The 20,949-nt window shown below is 41.9% G+C and overlaps 1 protein-coding gene across 4 annotated transcripts in view; it reads left to right on the top strand.

Moving 5' to 3' along the window:
* SCAF8 (SR-related CTD associated factor 8) overlaps positions 1 to 20,949 on the top strand; it is a 261,275-nt gene that overhangs the window by 56,785 nt on the left and 183,541 nt on the right. For all 4 annotated transcript variants that reach the window (XR_015869931.1, XR_015869932.1, XM_088448969.1 and 1 more), the window contains 5 exons: positions 6,874 to 6,957; positions 13,614 to 13,658; positions 14,178 to 14,339; positions 17,571 to 17,724; positions 19,026 to 19,156. Coding sequence is in view for 2 of the 4 variants with exons in the window: in XM_088448969.1 (XP_088305095.1) it covers positions 6,874 to 6,957; positions 13,614 to 13,658; positions 14,178 to 14,339; positions 17,571 to 17,724; positions 19,026 to 19,156 (576 nt within the window). In the remaining 2 variants the exon portion in view is untranslated. The remainder of the gene's footprint in view (positions 1 to 6,873; positions 6,958 to 13,613; positions 13,659 to 14,177; positions 14,340 to 17,570; positions 17,725 to 19,025; positions 19,157 to 20,949) is intronic.

Genomic DNA, 20,949 nt, shown 5'->3' with positions numbered 1-20,949 from the left:
CAGGAAACCCCTTGGGCTTCCTTTTCCCAGATCATGGTGCAGGTTTCAGACCGGTTGGCGGCTCCTAGGCTGGCCCCAATGATGGGGTACCCACAGCAGCTGCAACCTACTATATTTATGCTCCCTATGCATCCGTCCTGGATGAATGTTTATGCCCACTCAGGTCAGAGTATTGCTTCGTCCTCTGCAGCTTTTCAGCAACCACTGCAAGCAGCTAGACCGGTACTGTCTAAAACCAGAAGGCGGTCGGCCTCACCCTATCTCTCCATCCAGCCTGCCGCCTCTGGTGTATCTTCGGATGATACACCAGAGGCGTATCATCCGAATCTCTTTCAGGAGAGGAGGGCCATTTTCCAACAGCATATGTCCCCTCCTTGATTAGGATGGTCAAGGCTGTGCTAAACATAGATAATGAGGAGCCAGTACAAAGAAAGGCTCCAGTATTTAAACGCCAGAAAGTTGTGAAAGCTGAATTTCCCAAATCTGAGCATCTCTCAGAGCTTATGGGGGAAGCATGGAATTCTCCGGATAGGAGATTCCATATTACAAGAAAGGTTGCGGTCTTATCCCCCTTTCCGTCAGACGAGTGCACCAAATGGGAGGTTCCACCATCAGTAGACGCGCATGTGGCACATCTAGTCAGGAGCACCACGTTGCCCATACCTGCTGCATCCTCTCTTAAAGGTTCCACAGATAGGAGACCTGAAGCCTGTCTCAAGGCAGTCTTTTCTCTATCAGGAGCTGTTACTCGCCAGGCCATGGCTGCGGCCTGGGTTTCCAAAGCCATTGAGGAATGGATACTCCTCTGGAAGATACTCTGGAAGATACTCCTCTGGAAGATACTCTTCCAGAAGCTTCCAGGGAACAGCTGACAATTATCTCCTATGTTAAGGAGTCTGCTTCCTGTTTGGGAGAGGCAGCGTTGGATGCTGGTATTCTATCCTCTAAGGCATCAGCGGTCTCAATCGTAGCTCGCAGAGATCTTTGGTTAAGGGACTAGAAAGCCCTGAAAGCCCTTCCATTTACTAGAGGCATTCTGTTTGGCACTGAACTGGATAAGGTTGTTGCTACGGTGGAAGCCTCTAAAACGGCTGGTCTACCTTCAGTATCAACTCCTAGACCTAGGCAGTCATCCTTTCCGCCACAAGGAAAAGCAAAAGGTCAGTCTTCCCCTAGAACCAGTTCTCGCAGGAAACTGCAATCCAAGAAACCCTGGCCAAACAGAAGTCCGACTTCCAGGTCCGAGGATAAATCCGCGGCCTGATGGGGCGGGTCTCTCCCTGCGTGATCCTAGGGTGGGAGGCAGACTACTTCAGTTTTCGAACACATGGCATCTCACAACAATAGACGCCTGGGTTCGGGAGGTGGTTCACACACTGCTGGTGTCTGGGGTAATAATCCGGGTTCCAATGAATCAACTAGGAAAGTGTTATTATTCCAACCTATTTTTGATCCAAAAACCCAATGGGTCTCACCGGCCTATTCTGAATCTAAAGGGCCTCAACACATTTATCAGGGTGCCCAGATTTCGTATGGAAACCCTTCGGTCAATTGTGTTGGCAATGGAACCGGGGGATTTTATGGTGTCTTTGGACATTCACGATGCATATCTACATGTACCAATTACACCGTCCTACCAACGGTTTCAGCGGTTTGCGGTGCTGCAGGAACATTTCCAATTTCAGGCGCTGCCTTTTAGTTTGTCAACAGCCCCTCAGGTGTTTACCAAAATTATGGTGGTAATGACGGCCTGCCTCAGGTGCCAGGGAGTCAGGATACTGCCATACCTGGATGATCTTCTGATATTGGCGCAATCGCCACAAGTGTTGCAGCATCATCTCAGACTGACGATTGCCTGTCTACACAGACACTTCTACCAGTACAACAGATGGTGCATTTAGGGGCACGCTTGGATTCTCTGGCACACAGGATACTGTATATCTGCCAGAAGACAATATTGCTGTCTTCAGTTGCGTATAGGCAGGTTTCTTCGAAATCAGGCAGTATGTGTTCACTGAGCAATGCAGTTTCTGCGATCCATGGAGTCCACCTTTGACACTGTGGAATATGCTCAATTCCACTCCAGACCATTGCAGTGGTTAATCCTCTCGCACTGGCACGGGGAGTACCACTCAATAAAGTCACAGATGATCCATCTCTTGCCAGAGGTGCACTATCCCTATCATAGTGGTTACAGACGTTTCAACAGGGTCGTCCATTCTGGATTCCAGATTGGGTACTCCTCGCTACCAATACCAGCCTCCACGGATGGGGCGCAGTGACGGGTCGACACATTTCAGGGAAAATGATGACCATACAGGCAGTATTCAGAGTGCCATTTCAGGCACAGGAAGTACTAAAGGGCAGACCTGTCCAGGTACAGTCCGACAACGCCACCGCAGTAGCCTACCTCAACCATCAGGAAGGCACGCGGAGTCAGGCTGCTATGGCAGAAATATCAAAGATTTTAGTATGGGCAGAACTCTTGGCAGTGTTCTTACCAAGAGTCCTCAATTGGGAAGCGGACTTCCTAAACTTGCAGGATATACACGCCGGAAAGTGGGCTCTTCATTTCCAAGTATTTCAGAGCCTAGTGGACAGATGGGGCCTACCAGAGGTAGATCTCATGGCTTCAGGTCACAACCACAGGGTCCCCAGGTATGGGTCCAGAACCAGGGATCCTGCAGCCAAGTTTGTGGATGCTCTAGCAGTGAAGTGGAACTTCATCTGGCGTATCTGTTTCCTCTGTTTTCCCTTCTAAGGGTCATCAAGAAATGTAAGCAGGAGCATGGGAGAGTAATACTGATAGCCCCTGCTTGGCCTAGACGCTATTGGTTCACCGACCTCCAAAGTCTCTCCATAGATACTCCGTGGCATCTTCCTCTAAGGCCGGACCTGTTAATACAGGGTCCCTTGTCTGTATCTGGACTTTCCTCGTCTGTCTTTGATGGCGTGGCTCTTGAGACTTCTGTCCTGCGAGCCAAAGGTTTTTCCATTTCTGTAATTCAGATGATGCTTAAGGCATGGATGTTGTGCGCGCCCTCCATACAGTCAGGTGCATAAATATCGGGACATTTACAGAATTTTCATATTTTGGCCTCTATTCACCACCACAATGGCTTTGAAATGAAACAAACAAGATGTGCTTTAATTGCAGACTTTCAGATTTAATTTGAGGGTAATTACATCCAAATCAGGTGAACGGTGTAGGAATTACAACGGTTCTATATGTGCCTCCCACTTTTTAAGGGGCCAAAAGTAATGGGACTATCAACTCAAAAGCTATTTCATGGACAGGTGTGGGCTATTCCCTTCGTTATTTCATTATCAATTAAGCAGGTAAAAGGTCTGGAGATGATTCTAGGTGTGAAATTTGCATTTGGAATCAGTTGCTGTCGACTCTCAATATGAGATTCAAAGAGCTGTCACGATCAGTGAAGCAAGCCATCATTAGGCTGAAAAATCAAAACAAACCCATCAGAGAGATAGCAAAAACATTAGGTGTGGCCAAATCAACCGTTTGGAACATTCTTAAAAAGAAAGAATGCACCGGAGAGCTCAGCAACACCAAAAGACCCGGAAGACCACTGAATACAACTGTGGTGGATGACAGAAGAATTGTTTCCCTTCACAACAGTTGGCCAAATCAAGAACACTCCAGGAGGTAGGTGTATATGTGTCAAAGTCAACAATCAAGAGACTTCACAAGATGTAAACCATTGGTGAGCCACAAAAACAGGAAGATCAGATTAGAGTTTGCCAAGCAACATCTAAAAAAGCCATTACAGTTCTGGAACAACATCCTATTGACAGATGAGACAAAGATCAACTTGTACCAGAGTGATGGGAAGAGTATGGAGAAGGAAAGGAACTGCTCATGATCCAAAACATACCACCTAATCAGTGAAGCATGGTGGTAGTAGTGTCATGGCGAGGGCATGTATGGCTGCCAATGGAACTGGTTCCCTTGTATTTATTGATGATGTGACTGCTTACAAAAGCAGCAGAATGAATTCTGGAGTGTTTCGGGCAATATTATATGCTCATATTCAGTCAAATGCTTCAGAACTCATTGGACGGCGCTTCACAGTGCAGATGAACAATGACCCGAAGCATACTGCAAAAGCAACCAAAGAGTTTTTTAAGGCTAAAAAGTGGAATGTTATGCAATGGCCAAGTCAATCCCCTGACCTGAATCCGATTGAGCATGCATTTCACTTGATGAAGACAAAACTGAAGGGAAAATGCCCCAAGAACAAGCAGGAACTGAAGACATTTGCAGTAGAGGCCTGGCAGAGCATCACCAGGGATGAAACCCGGCGTCTGGTGATGTCTATGCGTTCCAGACTTCAGGCTGTAATTGTCTGCAAAGGATTTGCAACAAACTATTAAAAAGTGAAAGTTAGATTTAGGATTGTTTAGTTTGTCCCATTACTTTTGGCCCCTTAAAAAGTGGGAGGCACATATAGAAACTGTTGTAATTCCTACAACGTTCACCTGATTTGGATGTAATTACCCTCAAATTAAATCTGAAAGTCTGCAGTTAAAGCACATCTTGTTTGTTTCATTTCAAAGCCATTGTGGTGGTGAATAGAGGCCAAAATATGAAAATTCTGTCAATGTGCCAATATTTATGCACCTGACTGTAAGTGGACCACACCAACTCCATTAGGAAATCGGATTCTCTTTTTGTGTTGTATGGCTGTCGTAAACAAGGCTGCCCAGCTAACAAACAGACTCTAGCTGGGTGGCTTCGTATGACAATTTCTCAAGCTTACGCACAAGCTGATATCTCTGTTCCAAACACATTGACAGCACATTCTACTGTGGGACCATCGTGAGCGTTTCGTCGTGGTGCCTCTGCGGAACAATTGTGCAAGGCAGCCACGTGGTCTTCCGTCCACACCTTTGTCAAATTTTATGCATTTTACACATTTGCCTCTCAGGATGCTTCATTTGGGCATCGGATTCTCCTTTTTACTAAGACACAGGAGCGTCCCCACCCTTAAGGGAACTGCTTTGGGATGTCCCCATGGTAATTTCTATGGACCCCGAAGACGAAATGAAGAGTTATGGTATAACACCTTTTTGTTAACTTTGTTTCTTCGAGGTCCCTCTGGTCTACAGGACACCCACCCTAACGCACCTGGTGTCATTGGGTAATATTTTGTATTACTGTGATTCTTCTTAACTGAGAGTGGTTCTAGAGTACAAGGGTCCTTACTTCTCATCTTTTTCCTTCTCCTGCTTTCGGCTTGGTAACAAACTAACTGCCTGTAGCCAGGGGTAGGGTATATATGGAGGAGGGCCCAGAGCATCCTAGGAGCTGAGAGCTTGTTAACTGTTTGGTGCCTGGACTACTCCAACCACATACCCCAAGGTAATTTCTGTGGACCTCGAAGAAAGAGAGTTAAGAAAGGTATGTTCTACCATAACTCTTAATTTGTTTCTTCTGAGTTTCATATATATGGTTCCACATATTGTCTTTGGTAGAACCCCCACTAAGTTATTTTGATTTGGATATATGGAATTCGGGGTTTATACCTATTGACCGCTAGTGCAGTGGTCTCCCTTTTCCCTGTTTTTGGTACTAATTAAGATTCCTGTGCTCAAGAATAGAACTCCTGCTCTAGTGTGTTTTTTTTTTTTTTTTTTTTTTTAATTGCTAAAAACGGCTAAAATAATGTAACTTTGACCTATTTTAGTTCTTGTAGTATGATTCAAATCAGTAACATTTACAGTAAATTTTGACCACCTCACAGCACCTGAAATCAAGAGGGAAGGACTTAATTACAATCCAATATACTCAAGATCCGGTTTTTAAATACGAGTTCCGAACTTGGCAAAATATCCGAGTCAGGACTCTGTTTTACTCATTACCCCAAAGTGAGCCGAGACTCGGTTCGCCTCAGAACCCCAAAGTACGGGTTTATTTGGTTTTTATAAAAACCGACTGCTTATCTCTAGTTAGAACACACAACTATAAAAATTTACTTTGTTTCTGAATGTTATCTGTTCAAAAGATACTGTTTGACCAGTTGTGAGTAACATGATAAACATTTTTTTTTTAATTAAGGAAAATTATGTGTAAGGCACACTGTATTTTCCCAGCGTACCTGATGACATGGATTTTGGAGGCATATATTTACTGTGAATCCATGTTACAAGGAGTTACACGAAGTGCACCACCACTTGGTGAGAAATTTCCTTGCTGTTATTTGTAATGATCCTTTTACTAATTCTCTCCTTTTGTCTGTGAAAGTAGTCTTATACTGAGACTTCCACAGTTGAGGTAGACATTACTTCTGAAACGTGGCACCCACTTACAGATCTGGGGATTATGCAATAGGTTGCGAGCTACAGCCCTGCAGGAACTCCTGCAAGTCTTTCCATATTTTTTAAAGTGGTAATTCTTTTAAAGGCAAAGCTAAGCTTATTTGCCTTTAACATGATTGCTGCTTTAAAAATACAGGAAGACTTGCAGGAGTGCCCGCAAAGGCTGCAGTTCACAACCTATTATATAAGCCCCCTATTTGCATTGAAAAACTGGATATGTTTGAAAGTTGATTACAAATAAGGTAAATTGTACATATTTATTTAACTGTATTACCAGTCATGCATACAGGTTCTGTATTCTACTCATGCATACAGGTTCTTGTTATTAGACATATTTTATAGTATATCTAATAGGAATTAAGCAAATTTTAGTTTAGTCACCAGTTTAGTCCCACACATGAAAAATTGTTGGAGGAATCAACCAATTTATTAATTTTGATTCCTCCATGTGTGGCCAGCTCAAGGTCTTTGCTACAATTGCAAACTGTGGTAGCAGCAGTTGATATTTGTAAACTTTACTTGCATTTGTCTTCACAGTTATACTCGCTTAATGACTACAAGCCTCCAATTTCCAAGGCTAAAATGACACAGATCACCAAGGCAGCAATTAAAGCCATAAAGGTAATGCAATCTACTGACTGTAATACAGTTTGTTATGGTTCTCTGTATGTTTCTGAATGATAAAGCTCCTGTTCCTTGACCACTCTTTGTAGGATAAAACACCTATTACTATGTTCTGTCAATCATCCAAATTTTCTTTCTTTATTCAGAGCTTTGTAAATCTGAGAAATTACTATTGACTCAAACATGTTGGCTCACCTACTGATCATTCTTTGAGGATAACCTAAAAACCGAAACAGTGATTGAATTATATATGTATATACTGTATTTCCAATATGAATGTTAATTTTAATTTGATATGAAATGTTATTACTAAAAGTGCCTACAGTACACACTACTAGACGATGTGCTCACGGTGCAATATTGTGAACAATTTTCCTTAAACTCCCCGGCACTCCAGGACACGATATGGTGCAAAATAGTGTCCAATCTGACCAACGTTCTAACGATCTATCATGCGTCGTTAACGATATGCAAATCGTTAGATCGTGCACGATGTATTGTTAGCTTTCCAAAACACCTGACGATTAGCTTAAAGATTTCTGGAAAATGTAAATAACGGGCGGGCCTAACTAGGGGGTATATAAAGCAGGCACCATTTTAGCTCTGTGCACTTCTGCTCTGTGACTAGTGAGGCATGGCGTATACCTGCTGAACGCTGTACATTGCTGTTGTGCTCTTGTTTGTTATATTTTATAGTACCACAAGGTGGGGTGTACACATCTTCAGTGGCAGCTTCAGACCTTTTGGACTTTTTTCTTTCCTTAACAAAAACGGTCCTAAGATTCTGGATCTTCCTCCTCATCCATGGAACTGATGCGGCGCTGTAGTACTGGCTACTAAATTTGGCCAATTCCTGCAATGCCAGTAGTTTTTTATTTTTGTTGGCGTAGTCCTGACAGCTAACCCTCCAGAGACATTTGTGGGACTGGTACAGCTCCAGGAAGCCAGTAACAAAAACTTTTGCTTCTTATCCAAAGACATGTCCTATGAGAAAAAAAATAAAATAAATTATTTAATGGACATTTGTGAAAAATATTTGTAGTAATTTTAAAGAGTTTGATTTTTTTTTTTATAGTATTTTTAATGTTGCCGCATGTTGTATTTTGTAATGTTGCTTATAGTTATAGCCTTTTTAATGTTGATTTAAGTTATGGTGTTTTAATGTTATGGTGAGTTAATGGTGTTTTAATGTTGACTTTAATTTTTATTTTGGGATTTTAAAATCGTTTTAATTAGAATACATTCATTATTTGAATGTTTATAATATGCATTATAATGGTTATTTTTAAAAACAAATTTATATACACTTTTTTGGTTTTCAGTACTCCATATACTTTTAGTGGTCAGGGTTATATACACGATAGGGCCGGCCACACATTGGTGGTCAGTGGGTCATGTATTTATAAACATTGGTGGACAGGGGCGGGTACACATTGGTGGTCAGTAGGTCGTGCTTTAGAGACATTGGTGGTCAAGGTTTACAATTGGTGTTCTTTTTTTAATTAAGTTTATTTATAGCAAGTTTTTTTCCAAGTTTACAAATCTCACACATACAGAAGAAAAAAAAATGGAAGCACAGCACATATATCAATATGGAAGCACATCCTATTAAAAAACAGTAGAATAACATTAAACAGTGATATTGTTCAAATACATTATACATAGGAAATGAGACCCAACGTTGCACAATCCCTCAGCTAGTACTGGAACCAGCAGGCATCTGAACACAAACAGCCTATAAAAATAGAATATAACTATATGAAATACAAGCAAGTAAAGGAAGGATGCATCTGGTAAAAGGTGCAAAGCCCTTATGGCCCCCTGTTGTGAAAACCAGAGAATTACAAGCATTAAGGCGAGCTCCCGAAGGGGCCATTCCAACCCATGCCACTCAAACTGGGTCTAAAATAAATACAAATAAACTAAAAGTGCAAAAGAGGATCGCACCTAAATAACATTAGAAACAAGGGAAAACTTAGAGAAAAGACTAACCATCCCACCTCTAGCGGAAAATCAATATTTAAGCACACATCCAACGTCAGGGTACACTGCAAAGAGAAACCTAAATCATAATCTAAAACCGTACAAGTGCTGTGTAAAAAAACAGAAAAATAAACCAAAAATACAAGAATAGATGCAACAAACCCCAACTAAAGAAAGCCCCACCCTGTATACTTATACCCAACTGCGGTGGACCTTAGAAATCCCAAACTGTCAACCACACTTCGCTACCTAGGCAAACCCTCCCCCCACCTCCTCCTCGAAACGAAAAAACCAAGACAAAAAAATGAAACAGAGAAGACAAAAACAAATGCACACAGGAGCAAAACAACCCTCAGAACTACAGGTCTATCAATGAGGAAATTGTGCAGACAGGAGCGTACACCTGAAGCGCAGTAAGATAAGGGACTCTTCAACCAAACAGGAGCTCGATAAAAAAAAAAAAAATACCAGATATATAACAAAAAACAGTACGATGGAGCACCGAAGCACAAAACACAGATGATGAGAGTTGTCATAAGAACACAAAGGGTACAAACTACCTGTACAACTACATGTCAAATATTAGTGAGGATAGTGCATACTGGAGTAACATACTGTAGGATAATGGAACCTTCAGCCAAACAGTATCCCAATAAAAAGCATACTTAATAAAGTGGAGCCCACAACCTTGGAAAATAATGAGACGCTAGTGGGAATAGTCATACATATGGCACAATGGCAAGGAGAACTGCAGGAGCCTAACCCCTCTACATAAAGGCAATTACAATAACATTAATCTCATCGTTCCAGAAATATAAAGAACTATGCAGAGCTCTAGATGCATTTTAACTGTACTCAGGAGATTTCATTTAATATAAAATGCACATTCCGTAAACATACTGTGAAATGTAGAAAAAGCAATATAGAACAGTAAACTCAGTAGTTAGCAGGAGAACAGCAAACAAGACCAGATTCAGTCAGGAGAGCGAGTCCACCTGAAAGCAAAATATTCCAGCCAGTTCTCACGGTCGGCAACAACTCTTCGTTTGGTGAATTGAGGTCTCTAAGGAATCGTTGAACAAGGAGTAATTGAGCACTAGTTGTCTGGACCTTCATAACGAAATCTGAAAACATTAACATGAATAGGACTGTCCTAAAAGCCCATAATGCGACAACATCACGGTCTTGACAGTGGAGCAGTCCAGCAAGGGGTGTGCAGGGGAGGATACCAGGAAATAGGATCCTTGAGGGCCCCCAGTAACCACGTGCAGTCCCAAAGTGGATAACCAATGTATAAGAGACAGGGTTGAAACTGTCATCCTTGTCAGACAATTGCACAAGGTTTACATTATTACTGCATATCATGTCCTCCTCCACATCCAGCAACTTTTGCTGCATATTGAACACCTGAAACTCCAAAGTCTCAATTTGCAAAATAAGTGGAGAGAAAGCGTCCCCTTGGGTGGTAAGGTGAGCCATAGCTTCATCAGAACGTTCAGACTACTTGCGAATCTTGACACAGAAGGGACAAATACGTCTGCAACTCTTATTTTCACCATAACCCTTCTCTCGCTGCCATAAACTGCATCAAGTACCTGTTGCATGGTGACTGCAGGTGAAGGCAGTGGCCTCCCATCATGTAGTGTTTGTGAAGGAGACTGAGGAGGACCCAGGGAATCTGCATCCACAGGCGCCAGAGGAGCAAAATTAGAGGCACAACACTCTAGTCCAGCAGCGGCTGCATCATGGGATGTTATCCCCATAATGCAGGATATGAAACTCAGAAAGCACGGGTGCACAGCCTCTTACAGATTCCAAATACAAATGAGGAAGGCAGGAGAGAAATAGGACTCAGCAGTGCAGAGGTTAATATAAGCCGGAGCTGTGACTGCGGATGTCAGAGAACCTTATCTGTCAGTAGGATGCTGATAAGCTTAGTAACAAATTAGAATCCCCCACCACTGATGGCCGCTTGGTGTCACACGTGGTATGTAGAATTTACAGGCCGCTCAGAGATTTTTGCTGTACAAGAGACTAACTGACTTCTAAAACCGGATCTAAGGACACCTCCGCAGTCACCGCACCTTCCCACACTGGCCTTCACCGTGGGGCAGCACTCAGGATGAGGAGACAGGATAGATTTGACGGAGAGCATGCCACCTTGCGTGTTACACCATGTCCACCTTAGCCACGCCCCCCGAACACATTGGTATTTGGTGGGACATGCTTTGACACATAGGTGGTCAGGGACAGGCACACATTGGTGGTCAAAGGTTTATAAATATTGGTGGTCAGTGGGTCATGCTTTATTGACATTGGTGGTCAGGGTTTGCAATAAGGACACATTGGTGGTCAGTGGGACATGCTTTGACACCTATGTGGCCAGGGGTGGGCACACATTGGCAGTCAGTGGGTTGTGCTTTATAGACATTGGTGGTCAGGGTTTGCAATAAGAACACATTGGTGGTCAGTGGATACATTGGTGGTTAGCAGCACTATCTATATACTTACCAAAATAAGGAACATGCGATCAATGTGCCAGCTGCTTAAATTGCGTCCTCCTCCTTCCAAAGCACGATGCTGCACAAAATGGGAACAGGGCGTGGCCAGCTATTTGTCTGTCATGTGACGCAGATCGTGCGATAGATTGTTAGTGCAAAGACACAAAACGATCTGCACATAATCGTGTACAAGATTGTGAAATCTTGCCTGCATTAGGCAAGATCTGAAGATACGACATGCGACCCGCCGGTACGCGCATCGTTATCGTGAGTAGACACTCACGATTTGCATATAATTTGCACGATTTGTCTTTCCAATTCGTCGAAATCGGGCTACTCGTTCAAAATATCGTCTGCTGTATAGGCACCTTTAGACTACTACAGCTGTCCAACTGTCAGCATGGCTTAAAGGAAGCCACAGACAACCCACTAATAAATTAGCAGAAATAAATATGGTTTTAAGCGACAGGAGGCATGTTTTTTATGGAATGGGATTGAAATTCTGACGGTTGTGTAGCCGCCGATTCAAATCCTGACAGCGCCAGCCCGACGCGGAGGAAATCCCGACAGCAGAGGTAAGTAATCTAACCCTCCCCTCACCCCCCCTAACCCTCCTTTAGGGGTGCCTAACCCTAACTAACTCCCGCACCCTAAACCTAACTCTCTCGAGGGGGAAGGCTGCCTAACCCTAACTCCCCCCCCCCCCTCCCCCTCAGTGCCTAAACTAAACCCCCTTCCCCATGCCCAACCCTAACCCGGTGTCGGCATTAACATAGGCGTCGGTATTTCGATGCCTATGTTAAATCCCCTGCCGGGATTGTAGTGTCAGGATTGAGAGGCCGCCGGTCTCATAACTAAATTTTTTTACTTTCCTTTTATATTGAAGAGGCTAGAATTTTTATTGAAAACAATTACTTTCCTAAGAAACTAGCTCTCAAAAAAATAGTATTGCTGTTCTTTAGGAATGCATATTTCTGAAACATCATTCTTTAAACGGGATACGTTCAGTATTCCCACACGGCATCCCGAAGGTAAGTAGCGAGGTTGGGGGGAGGATTAGGTTTAAAGTGCGGGGAGGGTGAGGTTAAGTTCAGGCACCAGGGGGGAGGATTAGGATAGGGAGAGGTGGAGGGTTAGGATACCTACCGACAGGTGTCTGTGTCCTAACCCTGTCAAGATGCCGGCGTCGGGATTTTGACTGCCGGGATCCCGTACCCATCCACTTTAAACAGATAAGAATATAATATGTAGGTCTTTTCTTGGGTGAATTATATAGTACCTTATATCCTAGAAGTGTTATGAGTACTTGCTTTCTATTTTAAAGGTACAATCTGATAGCATTTTGTTTTTCTTTAACAGCAAGGGTTGTACCCTTTGTAAAATAAAGCTAATTAACATTTTCCAGTACAGGTTGAGCCTCCCATATCCAAAACGCTTGGGACCATGGGTATTTTGGATATCGGAAAATTCCGTATTTTGGAATAATTGCATACCATATTGAAATGTCTTAGGAATAGCGCCCAAATCTAAACACAGAATGCATTTATGAATCATATACACCTTATACACACAGCTTGAACATACTTTTATACAATATTTTCAATAATTTTGTGGCTCAAAAAAAGTTTGTGTACACACATTAAATTAATTTGTTTCATATACACCTTATACACACAGCCCTATAGGTCATTTTATACTTTATTTTTAATAATTGTGTGCCTTAATAAAGTTTGTGTACATTGAACCATCAAAAATCAAAAGTTTCACTATCTCAGTCATGCTAAAAATATTCCGTATTTCTGAATATTTGGATTTGGGAGACTCAACCTGTATATTCTCTATAGCTCAGTTATCCATTGGCAAAATTGATCAGTATGGCAGATTTAGATTGCTGGCACCCCTCAGTCAATCACTGAACATCCTTGGTGGGCACGTGATGGTAGAGGAAGTGAGGGGAGCATGTCTGTACACCCCATGTTCACTAATTCATATGTCAACAGTTTAACCAATTGAAAAATGTACTCTTTTTGAATACTGAATCTGAGAGGAGTTAGTGGTTTTTGCCATATGTAATAACTCTCTCTCTGTCGAATATCCAGTTGATGACCTGTCAACCATTACAATTATTTGCTCTGTATGTTTTTATAAACATCTGTTTTTGTTTCCTAGTTTTACAAGCACGTTGTTCAGAGTGTTGAGAAATTTATCCAAAAGGTAACTTTTATCTGCTTTTGTGTTGTCCATGTGCAAATAATTGAGAAAACCACATCACTTGCTATTATTTACGGAAGGCATTTTATTTATGTTTTCATTTATAAAGTATAATGCCAGAAAGCAATACATTGATTGTCACTCTTGTATTCTCGAGTGTGATCTGGATGGCATAATATAAAGTTGTGACCAATACAGATGAAAGGCAATGTTTGTTGTTTTGTAAAAGTTGTTTGCAAAAACCCTAATTTTTCCATGTCTATGTTGGCAGACTAGAGAAGGCAGTAAACTATTGAGTTTGCACTTGAAATCTATATAATAATTGAGAATGGCTGACATGAGCAGTTAGAGGTGGGGAGCGCTGCTATGTCTTTGTTTTTTTTTTTGTTTTGTTTTTTGTTTGTTTTTTTTTTTATGGAAATTATAAATCCGTTAAATTTTACCTGGAAAAAGTTTTTCCTTTCTTTTTTTTTCTTTTTGTAAATTATATTTTAAAGATCTCCCTTTTCTGTCTCATTACAGTGTAAACCAGAATACAAAGTTCCTGGACTGTATGTTGTTGATTCCATTGTTCGACAATCCAGACATCAGTTTGGTCAAGAGAAGGATCTTTTTGCTCCTCGGTTTAGCAATAACATAATCAACACTTTTCAAAACTTATATCGTTGTCCTTCAGATGACAAGGTACATTACTATTATTATCAGCTAACATATTACACAGTGCTGAGCATTGATGGAATCATGACACAGACAAATTACATACAGTGATCTTAAACAGAAGGTAAAGATGCTGCTGCCATATGAGCTTGCAATCTAGGAGGTGTGGAGAACAGTCAATACCTAAGGTGGCTAATTAACAATTTTAGTTTGCGGGAAAAATGCTAGTGACTATCGTATGCCCTCGCATAGTCAGCCAATAGAGCACTCATAGCTGACTGGCAGTTCTGTGCAGCTACCGATGTTTTGGGACAGTGAAAGTTGGAAACATGAACCAGCCCCTGTAGATATCTCAAAACAATTAGGTGCTTGCACCCATAACTGTCATTCTCCATTAATCTTAAGTGAACCCCTTCCCTTATTTTAAGATAACTATGTGGACCATAAATCAAAACGTCAATTTCCGAATGCTGATCCAATCTGCGATTTCTCGGGGATTGCCAAAATACAATTTGTTTAGAATCCCATACTCGTGGTTTGCGATCATTATTGGGTCCGAATCGGTGAATAGAGATTGTGCAATATATTGAATTTTCTCAACCCATTCATAAACAGAACAGAAGAATTGCCCCAATCAATTGCTGATGTATGGGCCATATTACTTATTTGTATTATGTAGATACAACTTTAGATTCTCCTTGTTTAGTGTTTCAGTTAAAAGCAATGTTTTCCAACCTCTGTCCTCATGTCCGGGTTTTAGTGATATCCATGCTAGTAACTGAGGCACTAATTAAGTCACCTGTGCTCAAGTATGGCTATCCTTAAAACCTGTACTGTTAGTGTGCCTTGAGGACAGTCACTGGGAAACACTGGTTCAAGCGTGATAGGTTTTTTTTTTGTTGCACTTTCATCAGTAATTGGGGTACCACCACTGAAATTAGGTTGGAAATCTGAATGAAAATTTACCTTATTACTCGCTTTTTATTACTGAGCTAAATTCAAAAAGGAATCATCCAAAGTTTTTCTCAACCTTATGATTTTTTTTATTGAATAATAAATTCCATTAGGTTACAGAAATGTCTTAGGTGGTTTGGCATTTTACACCCAATTTGAACATAAATACATTTGATAAAATAATGAACATAAAATACAATAATATTAATACGATTTCTGAACCAATAATATTCATGAAATATCATATTTATAACATGAAACAGCATAGGGAAAAAAAATGTAAATATAAAAAAATGAATACCTGTTGGAGTTGCAACACTGCAATTTATGTGCTGGGATTGCTAATTGCCCAGGACTTAATGAATGGCAGGAGAGTGTCAGCAAGTAAGCGTTGGGGATGCTAAGTGTCACATTATAAACAAAAAAGTAATGAAACCTTTTTGGAGATTTATTTTCTCTTTGGCTGTGAATAGGACCAAAACCCCTAACTTAGTGATTGTACCGAAGTAGCGCAGTCAGAACCTTTCCAACCATTGGCCCCGGTGCTGTGTACACACTGACCAGCTGAAAATTGGCTGATCGGTCTGATTATTGCACAGTGTCTTCCTAGCTTTACTCCTTGTACTGCAGCTGTGCTACAAAAATAAAGCAATTGTCAATATTTTTCCTGACCAACTGATAGCTCCAAATGAATGCTTGACAATTTCATATGTTTGCCAGACTGTACAGAGCATTTCTATTAACTTGGCGACTGCAAACCGATCACCCAGAACTTTGAAGCTATTAGACATTCTGTACCATTCTAGAATGCACTGTATTAGACATGGCTACTTTACCAAAGCGATTTTTCATGCTGCATGGTTTACCTAAAGGAGATTTATTATCTAACTTCAAAATGTATATGTGCTCTGTTTTGCCTGTTAAAGGGCCAAGTTCCCATTGGATGCATACACACTTATTGAGACATGACTATTTCCTTATTTTATTGTATTTTCCATCACATACAAATAGTTTTGGCAGATATGTGGGAGGAGATTAACTTAAAATAGAATGATTGTCTCCTGGAGAATAAGCACAGATTTAGTACTACTCTCATAGAATATAGGTAAAGTAACAGCGGGTTGGTTATGAAATTCCGACACTTGGGATGCCGGCTGTCAATTTACTGACAGCGGCATCCCGATGCTTACAATCCCGACAGGGGAATGGTAAGTACTGTTCCCTTGCCCTATTTACTCCCTAACCCTCCTTTCCTGTACCCTGATATTAGCCCTCCCCACCCGGGAAGCCGGCTGACATTTTACAGACAACCGGCTTCCTGACTGTCATATCCCGGCGAGGGTGAAATGCCCGGCGTCTAGATGTAGACGCCGCTCATTTCCCCGACGCCGGGCGCCGTGAACAGACAGCTTCGGGGGGGAGGAGGGTTAGGTTTAGGTCTCCTGGGGGGGGGGGACTTAGGGTTAGGCTAGGGGGTGGGAGGGTTAGGGTTAGGCACCCCCCGGGGGACTTAGGTTTACACAGCGGGGAAGAGGGGGGGGGGGGTTAGGTTTAGGCACTTGGGGCGGAGGTTAGGGTTAGGCACCCCTAAGGGAGGGTTAGGGGGGTAGGTTAGGTTAGTTAATACTTACCTAGGGACGATCAGGATTTCCAGCGCTGTCGGGCTGCTGCTGCCGGGAATCGAACCGTGCCATGCGGCCGGCAGTATTTCATACTGATTCCCCCCACCCTGCACCCTAACCCTCCCAGTAAGTGCCTAAACCTAACCCTCCCCCCTTAGTGCCTAACCCTAACCTCCCCAGCTACTGTTAATGAATGTGCTTTGAATACTCTGTTAAAGCAAGGACAAAGCAGAAGCTTTTATTCATGTTGTAAATAGTGTTGTTTTTCAGAGCCCTTACAATGTTTGGCCTGGCCTTCACACCTTCTAGTCATGTTATTCTCTGTGTGCTTTTGCTTTGGTACAAAGTGTAGTATATGCATGGCTTTAATATTTATAAAATATTGAAGAATATAATAAAACCCAAAATTATACTGTATGCTGGTCATTGTTAGATCTGATACTATGTATTTATGCTGTGCAAGTATGGATAAACATACAAGGAGAATGCAGATACTGTATGTTCACTGTTTGAATACCAACACCTTCTAATGTGCACAGCTACAATGAAAGTTTAGCATACTTGGTTTACAAAATTGATTCCTCCTAACTTTTGGTGAAATGTGTCCAGGACTGGTTAATATTTAATGTCCAACATTATTCTACTTGCTTTGTAAGTCATATGGATTTCATTTTTCATTCAGAGCAAAATTGTAAGAGTACTGAATCTGTGGCAAAAGAACAATGTGTTCAAGAGTGAAATTATCCAACCTCTGCTTGATATGGCTGCTGGTATTCCACCTCCCGTTGTCACACCTCTCTTACCTAGTACTGCAGCAACTGTTAGCAATACACCAGGTAAGTACTTCTCTTTGTTTTGGTACGTATTATTGTTTTATTGTTTGCATTCCATGGGGGCGATTCGATTCAGCGCGAATTGGATAGCGCCGGGCATGTGCTCCTGTAGCTATTCAATTCAGTGTGTGTGTTCGGAGAATGCTGGTTATTGCGCCTTAACATGGGTGCTATCGTGCCTTAACAAGGGTGTTAACACGCGTTAACCAGCATTCTCTGACCAAAGTGGCGGGCGCCCGGCTGTTAGCGCCGCGCTATGCAGAAAAACAGCTGCGTGTCTGGCACTTTGCCGGATTTCTTCTCGCAACCCCAGGGGGGCGCGAGAAAAAATCCTTAGTGCGCCCAAACAGGGCGGTGTATTGAATAGCTTCAGGAGCTCCCTTCCGCGGCTATTCAACATCGCGTTGAATTGAAACGCCCCCATTGAGTTTATACATTTTGCAACTTATTTAAGGTGTTTATTTAGGCTGCTGTAAGCTTTAGGAATTACAGCTGCAGATTGATTTGTATGCATCAGATAAAGCTATGACAGAGATATAGTTACAAGCACTAGCATAGGTGTCAGGTAAGTCACATAAAGAACATCCTTCAAAGTTTAGTCTCATTTTCTGAGATTTTTATTAACAACCAAAAAAAACCACTTTTTTAATATGTTTTTAATTTTGGGATATGTTACTACCCATATAAAGTTTTGTAAGAAATAATAACCTTAAATATTCTGGACGAGATTCAATTGTTGTTTTGGGCACCCAACGCCCAACGGAGCTATTCAATAGTTGCAGGTGCTCAGCGCTGCCCCGGCCCACGGCTGTGCGCAGCGTGACGTGATGTCAGAGGTTACACTGCGCCGGCCCTCCCCTTCATACGTGCCCGTCTAATTAACTGTGATGAGCGTCTTTCAATCCCAATTCCAAAAAAAACACCCGGGATTGGCCTTCCTACTGCAGAGTATCAAAAATTACAATGTCCAATCTACAGGATTGTCCAATAGCAAAAGGAAAATACACCACTTAAAATAAAGTCTTAATAGTATTCATATAGATGTCACTACCGCTTATATCTATGCAATAATAGAATATACTGCTAAAATGGCAATCTAATTGAACCACTCACAAATAATGCAGTCTCAGCAATATTTTGATAGAAATCACATAGGTTAAATTAAATATTTATTCAGTGACTAGCCTTGCCTCCTATGGCCTGACATTGTATTCTTAGATACACATGCATACATCTATATCTATGTATGTGTATATATACGCGTGTATGTACATTATATGATTTTAAATTACTTCTCTTACTAGGCACTCCAGCAACTCCAGTTACGCCAGCGAATGTAGTTCCAGTCATACCTGATCCATGGATTGCTCAGATAACAAATACAGATACCCTTGCTGCAGTTGCTCAGATCCTACAAAGCCCTCAGGGACAGCAGGTAAACCATCATATTTATTTTTTAATATACAAGTGTTGCTAATATACAGTGTATACATATATCTGCCAGAAAATGTGAGACGCTTGTCTAGTAATATGTAGGTCCTCCTTTCGATCAGATTACAGCAGCAACATGACAGGGCATGGGCTCAACAAACTCTTAATACTGTGTAGATAATATACACCATGCCTCCTCAATAACGGCCCACAATTTCCCAATATTCGCCAGTGGTGGAACACTGTCATTGATGGCATGTTAATCTCATATGTGTTGTGTGGCTTCAAATCCAGCAAATGAGGGGGCCAAACTCAGAGGAATATTCCTCCAGCCATATTTTAGTGGCTATGGACCTGTGCGGTGGTGAATTGTTGTGCTGAAGGAGCCCTCTCCCATCTGAGTGAATGCATGAGATGAACGAGTGCAAATGATCTTCACGGATGGTTACGTAGGTATGCCGATCATTGATTTCTGCAGATGTATCAGTTTGTAATTTGTGCCAGCTGTAAGCACCTCACACTATTACAGAACCACTGCCACCCTGGACTGTCCCTTGTTGGCATGCAAGGTTTATTGTCTTGTGGAGTTTACTCCACATCTGTAATCTGTAATTGTCGTTCTGCTCAAATAGTTAGAACCTCAACTTGTTGGACAAGGCTACACAATTTATATTAAATCCGGTGTCGGTGTTCACAAGACCAGGCGATGCGCAGAGCCTTGTGCCATGGGTTCAGCAACAGGTCGTAAGCTCCTGTATGCGGCACTGTTCAAACTCTGATGTTACTTATGGCCCCAGCATTAAATGTTGCTTTTATCAGCGACAATGTCACACACCATTCGGATGTTATAGTGCTTGTCAGGATGAAGCTGTTCATGATCGTCCAGAGTTTTCCATCGGCCACTGGGGTGTTACATTCTGGATGTCTTCACTGATGTGTAGGTGCGGGACACCCTTGAAATCATTGCACATGAAAAACAAATTGTGTTGATCTCGAAGATGTAGTGACCCATCTCTCTGGCACCTAAAAGCATGCTTTGTTCAAAGTCACCTCAGTTTTTCAAGGTTTCCATCTTCATTGCAAATTACATGATAACTGATTGCAGAGATATCTGCCTACAGATGTGTCCTATTCCATCTTTGCCACTTTGACAGCTAACGTATGCACGCATCGTGATGTGAATTGCCACGTGGGCCATGATACGCCAGGCCGCTGTAGCGTTCATACCATGCAATTCTATGGATCGCGGGTGCATCAGCGGCAAAGATGCAAGAGGACACATCTGTATATAATACTTAAATTGTGCTTGACAAGGCTGTCCACATGTCCCCCCTTATTTTCGCTTTGACGATAGAGCCCCTCATGGCGAGAATACGTGCCAATCCGCATATAAAGGGTATTAAGATTGGCCCTATTGAACACAAGATATCACTTTATGTGGGTGATGTTTTGCTTACGATATCTGACCCATTACATTCCTTACCCCATATTTTCCTGGAGATAGATGATAGTGGTGTACTTTCTGGCTATAAAATGAATGCACAAAAACTGAGGTCCTTCACTTCTATATGTCACAGGACGTCAAGGATACTCTAGAACAATCCTTCCACTTTGGATGGAATCGGTGTCAGTTTAAATATTTGGGGGTCTTCATTACCAAACACTATATAGACAACTTTTCCAAGCTAATTTTCCGCAATTGCTAGCACAATTTCAGAAAGACCTTTAAAACTGGGTTGGATGTCACATTTCCTGGGTAGGCCGTGTTAATGCTGTAAAAATGAACCTATTGCCAAG

This window comes from Taudactylus pleione, unplaced genomic scaffold (genome assembly GCF_031769625.1).
Source record: "Taudactylus pleione unplaced genomic scaffold, aTauple2 ptg000473l, whole genome shotgun sequence".
Classification (NCBI taxonomy): Eukaryota; Metazoa; Chordata; class Amphibia; order Anura; family Myobatrachidae; genus Taudactylus; species Taudactylus pleione.
The sequence above is the reverse complement of the archived record's forward strand: the minus strand, read 5'-3'. Positions and strand labels throughout refer to the sequence as shown.